The 14,592-nt window shown below is 46.2% G+C and overlaps 1 protein-coding gene across 1 annotated transcript in view; it reads right to left on the bottom strand.

Annotated features, from left to right (window-relative positions):
• Positions 1-2,658: 2,658 nt before the first annotated feature.
• FBP2 (fructose-bisphosphatase 2) overlaps positions 2,659-14,592 on the bottom strand; it is a 54,710-nt gene continuing 42,776 nt past the window's right edge. Inside the window, exons 6-7 of the mRNA XM_046663782.1 lie at positions 6,309-6,428; positions 2,659-3,069 (exon numbers count right to left, since the gene is read on the bottom strand). Of these exons, the coding sequence (XP_046519738.1) occupies positions 2,875-3,069; positions 6,309-6,428 (315 nt within the window). The 3' untranslated portion in view covers positions 2,659-2,874. The remainder of the gene's footprint in view (positions 3,070-6,308; positions 6,429-14,592) is intronic.

Genomic DNA, 14,592 nt, shown 5'->3' with positions numbered 1-14,592 from the left:
TTTATATTCTTGGTTTATTTCTCCATGGATAGTTTATCTTTTTCCTCTTAATATGTATGATTCTTGATATGCGTTTTTTTGTTATATGTTACAAATATTTTCTCCTCATCTATCATCTTTTAACTTTTTGGTGCGTTTTTATTTTGATATAATCACTCCTATCTTTCCTTTAAATTTTTGCTTTGTGTCTTTTGGTCCTGTTTCAGGTCATAAATATATTTGCCTTTATCTTTTTGTAATGTTTTTTTAAAGATTGGTACCTGAGCTAACATCTGTTGCCAATCTTCTTTTTTTCTTCTTCTTCTTCTCCCCAAAGCCCCCCAGTACATAGTTGTATATTCTAGTTGCAGGTCCTTCTAGTTCTGCTAGGTGGGATGCCGCCTCAGCATGGCCTGATGAGCAGCGCTAGGTCTGCGCCCAGGATCCGAACCGGCAAAACCCTGGGCCGCTGAGGCGGAGTGAGCAAACTTAACCAGTTGGCCATGGGGCCAGCCCCTTTTTGTAACTTTTATAGTTATACTTTTTTATGTTTAATTCTGGATCCATCTGCAATATGCTTTGGGGACCTAGTTTTATTTTCTTTCCCCAAGTGACTAGCTAGTAATTCAGGCGCCAGTCATTCTTTCCCCATGGATTTGAAGCAGTATGTTTTCTTCTCATTTTTAAAAGCATCTATTCAAATGATCATGTGGCTTTTCTCCTTCTGACGTGATAAGGGGTCTGCCTTCCAGTTGCTGAAACCCATCTGCCCGAAGGACAACAGAAACCCAGTGGATGATCTCCCGTCTTCTCCAAGCGGGTCCAGACCTGCACAGTGTACTTCTGGGGAATGCTCGAAAATGGAAAGAACAATTGGATTCTCCCTAAGACACACACAAGCATCTAAACTGGGAAGGCGATCAGGAGGGAATGAGAAACCGAGTGGAGAGGGGTTCTCAGATCGGTCTTTCCGGACCCTGCTTAGGGAAGCATTAGTCACCAAGGCACCATTGCACTGATGCCCCCCAACCTCTGATATGTAGCCTCTGAGAAAGGAATGAAAGTCCCATGCTATCCCCTAGTTCCCAGTTCTTGGATTTGATATGAGGGAACCAGGGTCTCAGCTTGAATAAGAACACATAAGAATGGTGAATGGATCTTTCCCTGGGCGTCCACCACATTCATCAAAGCAACATGTACCATGACTGAAGGTGCTATCGCTCAGCTTTGTTGCCAACAAATCCTTCTCCTGGCTGTGTAGTCTTTAGACTATGTGCTGTAAACTCATCAAATCAAGGTATTTATAAGAGATTTTGAAGTAAACGTTTCAGTTTGACTCTTTGAGATCTAAGTTTCAGAAGAAGTGTCTAATAAAGTATTAACAGCCCATTGGCTAGAATCAGAATTTATCCTAGAAAAAGAAAATCTTTGTTCCTTTTTGGGAGAACGAAAATTTTTCAATTATGCATTATAATTGTGCGGCTTCTGTCACTGCTGCCAAGCCATGGTGGACTGAGGAACAATGTGATTACCGAATTACACCCAGGTTGACATCTGCCCAAAGCTCCACTGGGAAAGGAGAGCCTTGCTTCCTCCCAAGGCTTCTCCAGCTCCGCCTCCACACTGCTGCCTTTTTGCTTGATCTAATGCCTCACTTTAATGGACTTTTTTTTTTTTTTTTGAGGAAGATTAGCCGTGAACTAACTGCCGCCAATCCTCCTCTTTTTGCTGAGGAAGGCTGGCCCTGAGCTCACATCCGTGCCCATATTCCTCTACATTTTTATATGTGGGACGCCTACCACAGCATGGCTTGCCAAGCAGTGCCATGTCCGCACCTGGGATCCAAACCGGCGAACCCTGGGCCACTGAAGCAGAACGTGCCCACTTAACTGCTGCACCCCTGGGCCAGCCCCTAATGGACTTTCTAATGCTGAACCATTCTTGAATTTCTGGGTTAAGCCTGACTCTGTCCTGATGTATCTTTGTTTTAAATACTTCGGTATTGATTTGTCAATATTGCATTAAGGATTTTTGGCCTCCAGGCTCATATTCATATGTAGCAATTCTTGTTAAAACAGTGAGATTTCTGATGCATATGCCACTCCCTTCCCCATCTTGACATAATTTGGACAAATGAAGAGTTATTTAACTAGTGCCTTCTGGTTAGGGCCTAGGATAGATTAAACATTTCCCCCAAAAATGAAAATGCAAAGTTAAGGAGTTGAGAAAAGTAGATATTAATTTTTAAATATTAATTCCATTTAGTATATAGCTTTGTCAATAGGGGACCACATTTTTCCATTGAAAGTTATGGTCATCCAAGTTATTGCTCCTAAAAAAGACTCAATCCAAAATTTTAGAGTTTAATAACCATGAGATTTCTACCTCAAAACATCCAAAATGAGACAAAAACTCTTCTAAGAAATCGTCAGCCATTTAAATGTATATAAATATATATTCAAATAAATATATAGGTTAAATGTATGTATCTATTTCATGAGAAAGGAAATTTATCACTACAGGATAAGACACTAGGTTCAAATTTTAAGCCAATCAAGTCAAATTCTTAACTGATCTCTGTACTTTTTGCCCACATGGAGATAGCTGCCAATGACTTGGGTTGGCAGACAGAATTACAACCCTATTTGCCGATGTTCATGACAGAAGACAAATCAAAGCTGTTCTTTTCACACACAGGTTTTATTTTTAGCCCTTACGCTGACACAGCATCGCCTCTGGGTCCTAGCCCTGCCCTGAGCAGTTTGCTGCTCTTCTGTTTGTGACTCGGTGGCTTTGCCTTTTGTCGCTCAGCCCACTGCTTCCGCTCATCACTCATTTAGGGTCCTTAATACAAGGCACAAGACAGAGAGAAGAGGGTTTGCGGGATCAAACTCACTACCTGCCTGCCTGGTTTTTCTGTACACAGGTGAGATACTCCTGCACGTCATCCGGGGACCCCAGAATAAGAGGCACTCGTTGGTGGATGGCCTCGGGCTTCACATCCAGCACAGGCTGGGTGCCTGTGGTGGCCAGGCCTCCCGCCTGCTCGATGATGTAGGCCACAGGATTGCACTCGTACAGGAGCCGGAGCTGTGGGAAAACGGAGCAGGTGGTCAAGTTTTGCCAAGGTGCCAAAAATCCCGAGCCATGCCCCTAAAGCTTGACAAGGAATTCCAACTGCTGAACTTCTGTCCGTCTCGCTAGCCTGAGCAGTCTCGTGCAGCTCAGCAGAGTGGGCTGCTTGAGATCTGGACCCTCCAGAAGGCCGGATGCGTCAGCTGATGCTCATCACATATGCGTTTGGGGGCACTGCTGGTGGGCAACCACCTGTCTTGTGTGACCCTGGTGCTTATGAGAGACCTGCCTCCTCATTTGGGAGGATGAAATCTATGTACTCAGCTCTTGTTGGTTCAGCAGTGGGGTGACCTGATTCTGCAGGCCTGGTCAGGAGCCTCCATCTGTGAGGCCTTATGGCTAGAAAGGAGTCAAGCCTATGGGAGTGAGGGTCACCTCGAGAGTGGTGGTCTCTTGAGGTGGTCTCTTAAGTGGGCTAGGTGGTCTTTCAGGATAACCAGTGTCTAGGATTGTGGGGAGGAACTCCACATCTCAAGTGTTGACTTGGCTAAATAGTTTGCTGGTGGTTAAGTGGCCTTTTCTTTTGGCCCCTTAGACTAAGTTATCTCCAGTTGCTTGCACTCCCACAGCATCCTGCGCTTCCCCTTTCACGACAGTCAGGACACTGAGGTTTGCTTAACATCTTCCTTCCTCCTTAGACGCTGTCCCTTGAGAGCAGGGAGGCTGTCCCTTGAGGGCAGGGAGGGTGTTGTCTGCATTGGTCATTGTGACTTCTCCATTCCCAGTCCTGCCTGACACAAAGAAAGTGTCCCAACAAGGCTACCGCATACCATGCATGAGGGCTGCCAGTAGAGGGCAGAAATGGGAGGTAAGATCAGCCTGCAGCCTGCTCAGCAAGCTGTGCACATGGACCCAGGGCTGAGCCTGCTCTGAGGAAGGAATGCCTTTTCTAAAAGGCCCTATGAGAACCAGCATGTGTCCGCCCTGTCTCCAGAGAGTACATGGTGAGTGGAATTGATTTGGGCTGGAGTGATGTGCTTTTTGGGTATATTTCTGTGATTATGTTGTGGCTCCCCAGTGCAACCCCCACCAGACACACACTCACACATCACATTAGATTCAGGGGGACGGTCTAGCTGCATGCTCTGATCAATATCATACCATCTTCTTCCTTCCCCCTAGGTGCAAAAGCAGGAATTTTTTTTTAAAAAGGTCCCTTTTCTGTAAGCAGTTTACAGCGTGGTTGACCCAGCTCTGTGCAGCCTTTCTTTCTCATTCTTTTCTTCAAATCCATTTCGAAGGTATGTTTAAACCACTTTGAGAGACAGTCATATCTTCTGCTGATTTTTAAATCAGATTCAAAGATTTAAAAGATTTTTAAATCAAGGAGAGGAATAAACTATCTCTGGTCTAGGTGGAGGGCCAGGCATGCAGGAAGTAGGGGCATTTACTGCCACTTGGTAAAACAGTGTATGAGGCCTTCACCCCGGACCTCCAGCTCTTAGAGTGATGGGCAGCCTGGCAGGGCGCAGAGAAGCCCCACTGCATGTGGGCACACTTGGGTCAGCTCGTTTTGTCCCTGATTGTCCACAGGAGGGACACTGGAGGCCATGCTGTCCTGAACAGACTGGCCAGGGGAACTCTGACCTGCATCTTGTAGAGCTTGGCTCTTTTCTTTCCTTTCCCTTGCCTTGGGGGCTGGAGGGCAGGGCATTTGGGGTGTCAGACAATAAAGTCTCAGATTGTAACCAATTAGCCTTTGTTTGTATCATAATGATTCAGGGAGGAAAAAAAAAAGCACAGTATCCTCACATAGAGCTTGCCTTGGAGCCAAAGTGTGCGCTGACTTTACGATGCCATTGTGGTGGTAAACTCACCTTAAGACACAAAGCCAAGGGCTCTGGGGTGCCTTGGCCTGCGGGCCATTTGATCTATTTTCTTCTGCAATTAAGATCTAAACGGCTATAGAGACAAGCACACACAGGAGGAGAGGCGTACACACCTGCCCACACCCACACCCGGATGTGGTCAGAGACCATGAGAGCTAAAGCACGGAGATCAGGAACCAATGGTGTTTTCAATATGGGTGGTGGTTATAGTGTTGGGAATATAGATCTATATATGGAATTATACATGCTTATGGACATGTATATGAAATTATATGTGGATATTTTGTGAGTCATTCTAAATCACTTTAATAATTAGTAATAACTAGTCTTACTGTTCTCCCTGTTGGAACTGAGTACATGGCAAGCGTGGTTCTATTTAAGAATTTCCATATCTTCTACTTGATCTCATTTAATACTCCTTAGCACTTTTCTTTCCTCCAGCACCTCTCCTGCAGACGTTTCGGTGACTGTCAGTTCAAGAGGTTAACACACAGGAGCTTAACACCCCCACGAAGAGACAGGCCTGATACCAGTCCGCATATCTTCCCCCTGGTCTCACGTGCTGTTAGATTTCTTAGCGTGCCTTTGAATCTGGCGTCCCAGCCCTTCACCTCGCCCACCCCGACAGACTTGTATCCCTGTGGCTAGTAGCGGGAGTGTCAGGGATGCAGCAGGTCTGTGCTTTGATTTGCCTACTTACCCGGGATTTCTGAGACTGGCTAAAAATCAGACAGGCTTCCGTGAGAGGGCCTGTTCAAGACAGATGCACTGGGATCACACGGGTCCCACCTGACAGCACAAGTGCTTCTGGTTTCGTGTCACAAAGTTGCAGTGAGATCTTACAGGAGCCACCTTTCCAGAAACACTGACTGAGTTCTGAGCAGAAGCTCTCATTCTGGAACTTGGAACTCTCAAGGGGATTCTTGGGTGGATTTCAGAGCACATGGGAACCTCTGAAAACATGTGTGATGTGTATGGTTATGCACATTTTCTCCTGCGAAGTGGGTCCATAAGTTTCATTAGATTCTCAAAGGGGTCTATGATCCAAAATCAGTTGGTGTTGAAGCTAAAAGCCAGACACAACGTGTGGGAAATGGGAGATGGACACAGGTGGCTCACGGGGGATCCTGGCTTCTGGGAGTGAAGTCCAGGGAAAATCGCCGATGACAACTCATTCTTCTTCTCCAAACCTTCTACCGCACTCTCTAATTTCACCAGTGGGAAATATACCTCATTTCCCTTCCCCCTGCACACTCACAGACAGACGTGCCAAGGCCAGGGCGGTAGCCAAAAAGCAGGCATGAAGAGAAAGGGAACCCAGACTGACTCACTGACCGGATACAGCCGTGGACAAAGGAGAATTACCTTGCCCTTAGGACTTTTCTGGTTCGCTGGGTACAGGAAGATGCCTCCATAGACCAGCGTGCGGTGCACATCGGCCACCATGGAGCCCACGTACCTGGCCGCATAGGGAGCACTGCCATCCTAGAAGGCAGAGACGGGAGAGATGAGAAGCAGGCAGTTAAGCAACCAGCCGGCACCAGCTCCAGGTCACACATCCGGTCTGTGCGGCCTCTGCATTCCGGGTCCTTGATTCTCCACCCACAGCTTAGGAAGTGAACAATTATGTAATTGAGTATTTCATCCATTAAGGACCCCAAACCTTGGACAGCGATTGAACTCATTAAATGTAGGACCATCTAAAGTAAGAGTCAATATCCTGTAGCAATCTTAAGAGAGCAGCTAACAAGAAAACAACAACAGAAGAAGGAAATACATGCAAACAACTATTGCTTGGCAGCTCCTTGAAGCTCCTGGGCTCACCTTGCTTCTTGAGCTCTTTTTAGCTTTCTGAGAACCAGACCACCTTAAATAATGACAACTTTTGCATTTCCTGCAAGGAGTGTTTATCCACTGACAACATTTTAAACCACTTTAGAATCATTCAAAGAAATAGAACAACTGAGTTGGAAACCTCAATTTCATTAGTGATGTAATTAAAAAAAAATTTGTTCAGAGAGAAATAAGTCAAAGTAAGGCATGATTTTCTTCAAAGTAAGGCATATCAGGTAAGGCACGGCTATCTGATTAAACCGTTCCTTTGGGCAGGTTTGTTTTGTCCCCATTCAGTGACCCATCTGAGATTTCTTTGTCTAACCTAAGAATTCTCTGACAGTGGAAAGGAAGACAGAAATTCCTCAGGGCAGGCATCCAGTCTTTTGCGTGGCACCAGTCACAATAAAATGCATTTATTTCATAAGCATTTATGTGCCAGGCCCCTCCATTGGTTTGTGATGTCCTTAGGGAAAGACTGCCTTACGGAGCTTAGCATTCTCTGGCCCAGCCTGGTGTGAGGCATAAGGGACGTGCTGGGAAAATCCTTACTGCACTGCATTTACATGAGATTTCTGGAAAGCACTTCTCAGGTTGTTACCTTTAAAATGACAAGGGAGATTGTGCATGCCTCCTATATTTTATTCACATAAGGATATTGTATATAAAACACCTGCAGGGGCCGGCCCGGTGGCGCAGCAGTTAAGTGCGCACGTTCCGTTTGGGCGGCCCGAGGTTCGCCAGTTCGGATCCCGGGTGCAAACATGGCACCACTTGGCATGCCATGCTGTGGTAGGCATCGCACATATATAATAGAGGAAGATGGGCAAGGATGTTAGCTCAGGGCCAGTCTTCCTCAGCAAAAAGAGGAGGATTGGCAGGAGTTAGCTCAGGGCTAATCGTCCTCAAAAAAGAAAAACAAAAAAAACCACCTGCAGATGCCAGTTAAGAAACTTCTCAATAGGTAAGAAAATGGAGGTCCGAATCAGACCAATGGCCATAGGAATGAAGAAAATGGGCATACCTGAGAGATGTTTAGGAAGCAGAGTTGGTAACACCTAGAGAACAATTGGACATGGGTGTGAGAAAGAGGTAGTCCTCTCGGCTCACTCCCAGAGTCTTGCTGGGGAAGATGGTAGAGGCAGTACACGTCAGGGAGGAGCAGGCTTGCGGGGAGCACATTTAGCAGGGGGTGGGGGATAGGAACGTCAGAGTGGACACGTAGAGTTCTAGGTGTCTCAGGAGCAAATGAATTTGAAGCCTATGAGAAATCTAGAGAACAGGAGTGACCAGAAGGGACGGGATGAGGTCACCCTGCAGGGATGAAGCCGGGTACCTGTGAGTTACTGCAGATATCCAATAAGAACACGATTGCCTTCCAACCTTGATCCCAACACAGACACAGGTGAACCTTGTCAATGTGCTGTTTTCTTGTTTAACTTGAGGAGTGACTTGGGTCATAAGCATCTGTGAGCTTGTCTTGCAGAAGAAAGAGAATGCCTTCCATGAGGTTGTGACCAACAGATGGCCAGCGCCCAGCAGCCATTGACACCCAGAAGTCATATTGCCCAGGGGCTTATCACGAGGGACCTTTGTTCCTCTGAAGCTCCTCCTGCCCAGCCCCTTAGCTCTTATAAAACCCCCTGCTTTCTTCTCTTAAGGTGGATTTGAGCAAACCCATGCTCCCATCTTCTTGTTTTGGCCAATTTGAATAAAGCTTTCTCTATCTCCAAGCACTGATGTCTCAGTGTTTGGCTTACGGGGCATCGGGCACAGGAACGTGAGATTAAGAAGTTCAGTATCAGGGACACCAAGTGTGAGCCAAAGGCTTGCTTGGAATAGAGTCCTGTAGTGTACCAAATTCATAGGGGTGGGAGGCAGTGAAAAAGGCTAAGAAGATGGTTAGGAAGGTGAGTGGAAAACCAGGCACAAGGCCAAGGAAGACAGAGTTTCATGAAGGAAATGGTAGAGTGCTAAATGCCACCGAGAGGTCATGTAACACAAGGTGGAAACATGACCACTGGATTTGGCAACATTTCCAAAGATATAGGTGACCTTTGCCAGGACAGTTTCAGAGGATTATAAAGGGCAGACATCGAGCAAAGAGAGTCAAAGAGGGAATGAAAGAGAATGAAAACTTTAAAAAAAATGGAAACATCCCTCCCACTTCTTGGTATATATCCACACCAATTGGAAATAGGATCTCAAAGAGATAGCTGTACACCCATATCCATTGCAGCACTATTCACAGGAGCCAAGACATGGAAGCAACCTAAGTGCCCATCAACAGATGATTGGATAAAGAAGATGTGGTACATATATACAATGGAATACTACTCACCTGCAAAACAGAACAAAATCATTCCATTTACAATAACATGGATGGACCTTGAGGGAATTATGTTAAGTGAAATAAGCCAGTTAGAGAAGGATAATCTCTGTATGACTCCACTCATATGAGGAATTTAAAAATGTGGACAAAGAGAACAGATTAGTGGCTACCAGGGGAAAGGTGGGGGGGGGGGGGGTGGGCACAAAGGGTGAAGTGGTGCACCTACGACACGAATGACAAACATTAATGTACAACTGAAATTTCACAGGATTGTAACCTATCATTAACTCAATTAAAAAAAGTACATTTTGTGACAAAATACAGTGTGCACTAAAAAACATACATGATTGAAATAAAACAAGGGTTTTGCAAAAATAATTCTTCCAGTTAGCAATTTTTACTCTATTCTATTTATCCCATTCTGTTCAGTTCTGCTCTATTTCATCTACAAATATCTGCTGACCACAACTCCCTACGCTGCCTTCATCACCCACTAATGGATTCCACAACATCCAGGCTCTGGATCCCAGTGGCCTAGACTTAATCCCGGCTCTATTAGTTATTAATAGGGCCACCTTAGCCATGTGACTTGACTGTTTTGGGCCTCAGTTTCCTCATTTGTAAAATGAAGATTATGGTATTAATCTTATCTTGTAGTTGTGTTAGAGAATTGAATGAGTTAGTACATGAAAGCACTTGGAACAGTGCCTGACACAATATACACCATCTTTCACTATCATGACCAATAGAAGCATGCCATTAGGAACAAAAGAAGCTGCTATTGTTAGGGAACAGAGATGGCAAAAGAGGGCCACTCTTTCCACAATGGCAGGGAGAAGAGAGCGCCTGCACCACTTCCCATCTCCTGGGGGTGCGGTGTGTGGGAGCATGGCAGCCAGAACGCAAAGATCCTGCAGGGAAGTAACAGTGTCAGGAAGAATCAGGAGTGGGAGGGGCACCCTGCTGCTCACACTGGAGTGGGGCTTCCAGAAGGCAAAGCGGTGGGTGAAAGGTTAGCTGTGGGAAGACATGCCAGAGCGAGAGAAGACGGCACCGAGGGAGTCAGTACTGCATCAACGCTTGAAATTTGGTTCAGACGCCTTTGAGGCAAGTAAAGCAGGCTCAGGGAAGCTGCCTTTCCTTCGCCCTTATAAACACGTGCAAGCTATGAAAACTGGGCATCGACAGAGATCAGCACATGTTGGCACTGGAAGGGCTGTTGGGCAATCTTGGCTGTCCTCTACTTTCAAAGTCCCAGAAATTCTAGGGCCATGCTAAGGCCCTTAAGCATTCGTGGGAGAGCTGAGACAGGACCTCCAGGCTCCTAAACTGAATTTGCCTTTCCATAACGTCACGCTGCCTCCAGCCTAGTAAGTGGAAGAGCTCCACTCGAGAAACAAAGGATTCTTCTCCTTCCTCTTGATACCGACCCTGGTATCAGTTTCCCCACATTAAACCCAGCATATATGGGGTTAAAACCAAAACACTCATTCCCTGCTTACTCTCTGGCTTCCTGTCTCCAGAATCCGCTATCCTCCATGGAGACAGACACAGCCAAGGACAAGCACCTGGACCATCTCCTCCCCACAAAGATATACGGGCTGGTGGGAAAGCTGCTGACCTGCAAGGTCATGAGCTCCCTCCTCTTTGCAAGTGTCTCAAGGCCAAAGACAGGCTGGTGGGAAAGCTCCAACCAGCAAGGCCATATGCTCCCCCTCCCCTACCTAAAGCCCCAAATAAAAACCCTTCCTTTTAGCTTTTCGGGGAGTTTGGGATTTCAGCGTTAGCTGCCCTCTCTCCTTGCTCAGCGCTGTGCAAAAATAAAGTTCCTACTTTCTTCCATCACCCCCGGTGTCAGAGATTGGCTTGCTGCGCAACGGGTGGGCGAACTCACTTCAGATTCGGTAACACTCTGGCAGTAAAATGCTTTTGTCCCAGAGTTTACATCTGAGGATGGTTACCCACCCTAACTACCCAAGCCCATAAGGAAGCCCCCCTCTTACGAGCCCCAACAGCCTTCTCCTTAGAACTCTCCTCTGACCGGTTCCCACGCGGCCTAAAGACGGACATGCATGCTGCGCATCAGCTCCATGGGATTTTCTCTCCTCAGCTCTTGTGAGAACAAGGGCATTGGCTTTGTGCTTCATTCATTCACTCATTCAACAAATATTCACAGAGGTCCCCCCAGACACCAGGTAGTGTTCTAGACGCTGGAAACAAGGTGCTTGCACTTACGGAGTTTACATTCGAGTAGGAGGGAAAAATTTTACCAACAAATAATCAAATGACAGCACTATAGGTGGAGAAGAAAGTCTGGAGGAGACGAAAGCAGGGTAAACATCAATTAATACTCAGGGGACGCTGGCTACTCAACCAATACTCAACTGGTAATCCTTGATTGATTTGAGGGTCAATTCTGAAGTTCACGCAGGACATCAGCATGTTGTGCACCAAAACATGCTTGACGATCTTGCCATATGACAAGCTGGTGACTTTTTCCCTGAGGTCCAGTGTCATACTGATGCCTGCCATGGCCACACAATGGCCTCCACGGGGCTAGGGGAGTGGCTCTTGGAAGCGGAATTTGCGTCTTATCAGTGTTGGATGCTAAGGGGCCAAGCGTTGCCTTCTGCATCCCCACAGCTGCAAGGCTGGGAGGGAGCCTCACTGAGCAGGCCCCATCCAACCCATGTCAGGCAGCCCCTGGAGTCCGAAAAGGAAGGACTAGCAACAACTTTCTGGGCACAGCTTTCCACAGCCCCCACTCCCACCCCCACCATCATGTGGATGAATTATAAGATGCAACAAAAAGTCTAGAGAAAGTGTGAAAAACATACCCAAAACCACACTTTAAAAGAGTATTCCTCAAATAAAGAACTCCTCAAATTCTCTCATGAAACTTCTGACAAATAAAAATGACAAGTAATAGGATATATTGGAATATATGAGGAAGCCATTTGGTGTAAACCTAATTCAGCCTGACCTTGTCTTTCCAAAAGGGCCTGACCAAGGCCGTTGAGCATGCATCGTATATCGGCTTTGGAGATTCCCTATGGCAAGAACAAAGGTCCTTGAGATAAAGGTGCAACTTCCCTCCCCCTCCCAACATTGGTGTCTCCTTAAGGATTAAGCATCTTTCCTTAGGCTAGAAACTGATTGCTGCGCTCACCTGTGACCACCCAGCTCGAGACAATAGACTTGCCTCCTGCCACGCCCACCAAGATAGCCGACCCACTACCTGCTGTGTCCATCAAGCGCTGTGCAGACAGGGCAATCTTGTGACTGTTGTGGGAAGGACATTTCAATCATATGTGAAACACCCTCTTTGAGGGTATATAACTGCCCTGTGTACCCCGACTTCTTTGGAGTGCTCTGTTCCTTTGTGGAAAGACTCTCCTGGGTTATAATCCTAAGATTTAAGCTCAGAATAAACTCACCCAAATTTTCATTTATAGATTGGTTATGGATTATTTTCGTCGACAGTTCTTGGTGTAGTCAGCAGGATTTCAGAGAAACCCACCGGAAGCCACCTGGAATCTACACTGAACCGGCATTCGGTACCAATAAGGGCCCATTGAGCCCCCCGGATCACTGCATTCTTCGGGTGACCTTGATGAGTTCTCCTGAAACCTGGACCTCCTTATTTTAAGTTGACGGTCCAAGAGTTTATATGAGCTGGGTAAGGTCTTAAGACTAGAGGTTTTGAGGGGTACCGGTACATTTCCTAGGTGGAGAAAAACCTAGAGAGAATTCCTAAGCCGTGGGAGCTTAGAGGAGCTTGGAGTGAGCTGGGTTGGTTGTCCTTTTAATTTGGCTTTAAATTGGAAAGAATTGTGTTTATAGGGTCTGAACAAACTGCTTGATAGAGAAATGAGAGACTGAACGTGTTCAGCTCCGAAGAAAAGGGACACTTGCTCCTCCTGGCCCTTACCAAAAGGCGCCCTTAGGTGACTAAGGACCTAAGCGGGAGTGTCAGAGGATCAATCCTCGCGACGGGCAGCAGTCCCATAGGGAACTCCACTCTCATTCATGTAATTAATTACAGGCTCGTCCTGGGACGCGCACATAAGGGCTGGTCACCCACGCTTCCGAGACCCACAGTGGTTTTAGACCGCCGGAGGAAAAACCGAGGCACATAAGAGAGTGTTTACGACCTTTCTATAGGGAGTAACACTCACAAGCAGCACACTTCTGACCCACTACACTGTCCTTAGAAGTTGTTCAGACTTTATTTAAAAAAAAAAAAAAACAGACAAGCAAAAAGAAAATGGGAAAACCGTGCTTTTAAAGCCGGCCAGCTCCCGGATGGACAACCTCCCAATGGAACTCCAGCTGGTTTCCTGTATGGAAACAATGCTTGCAAGTATCTAACAAAATGGGAAGGACTAAGTAAGAATGACTTAAGTGGCCAAAGTGGGGAACGTTCGATATCTCAAAGCTACTGTATTTGCGTGCTCAAGTAGAACGAGCCGGCTCTAAAACTAAAGCAAAAGAATGGGAAGCTTATTATGATTGGCATTTAGAGGCTTCAAAACGTAATAATGATAAAGTGAATTTTTTACAGGAGACTAACTGTAAATTGGCAGAGACTGTATCTGAATTAAAAAAAGGATAAGAAGTCAGAAACCGTCCCAGCCCACTTATCCCTTCCATCTCCTCTGCAGCTGCCTTTGGAATCTCAGAGCTCATCTCCTTCTTTTCTAAAGAGCTCTATTCCATTGACTTAAAGTAAGCGCTTACAAAAGGTTTTTCTGAATAGAACTAACCCAAATGTCTTCCTCTCTCTTAGAGTTACAATGGCCATTTTCGTCTCCTTTTGAGCTTTGCAGCCAGGAAACAAAGAAATCTTTAAAGAGTCAAAGGATCCACCCCTGGGAGCCCCAACTTTGGGTTTCTGGGCCTGATCACCCCAGCAACCCTAAGTGGGGTGCCCTCTCTTGACAGTTGACTCACTGAGTATTTTAGTCACCTTCTGAGTCAGTTATAAGGGTAGGAGACCTGTGATTTATTCTGTGAACTGTCCTGCTGGGGTTGTGTGCCCAGCATAGAAACTGTTGTGTGACTCTTATCTTGATAACCCTCTGGAAGAGGCCATGAGGGCGAGGTCTGATCTCTTCTTTTCTTTGTCTGTTTTGCTCATCATCTCTTCTGTTGTCACCAAGTCGAGGTTAAGTTCAGGCTGGACCTGACCAGAACCTGGACCTTCTGTAAAATCAAAAACTTGGGTTTCTCTGTGCCTTTGTGATGCTGTTGGACAGGTAGATCAACCTGGAATGTAATTTGAGTTACAACCCAGTTTCTGGGAAATCAAGAGCAACTGTCCTTAGAAAATCCTTGCAAGACTGGAAATACTGCTCTAGAGGCAGTTCAGATTCCACCCAGTGCCTTTATCTCAAAAAGGATTATCATCTCCCCTCTCCAGGAACTACTACCTAGCCCATCACTAATTCCTAAGATTGAAGAAAAAAAAAGGTGGGGGGGGGG

Source organism: Equus quagga, chromosome 6, assembly GCF_021613505.1.
Source record: "Equus quagga isolate Etosha38 chromosome 6, UCLA_HA_Equagga_1.0, whole genome shotgun sequence".
Classification (NCBI taxonomy): domain Eukaryota; kingdom Metazoa; phylum Chordata; class Mammalia; order Perissodactyla; family Equidae; genus Equus; species Equus quagga.
The sequence above is the reverse complement of the archived record's forward strand: the minus strand, read 5'-3'. Positions and strand labels throughout refer to the sequence as shown.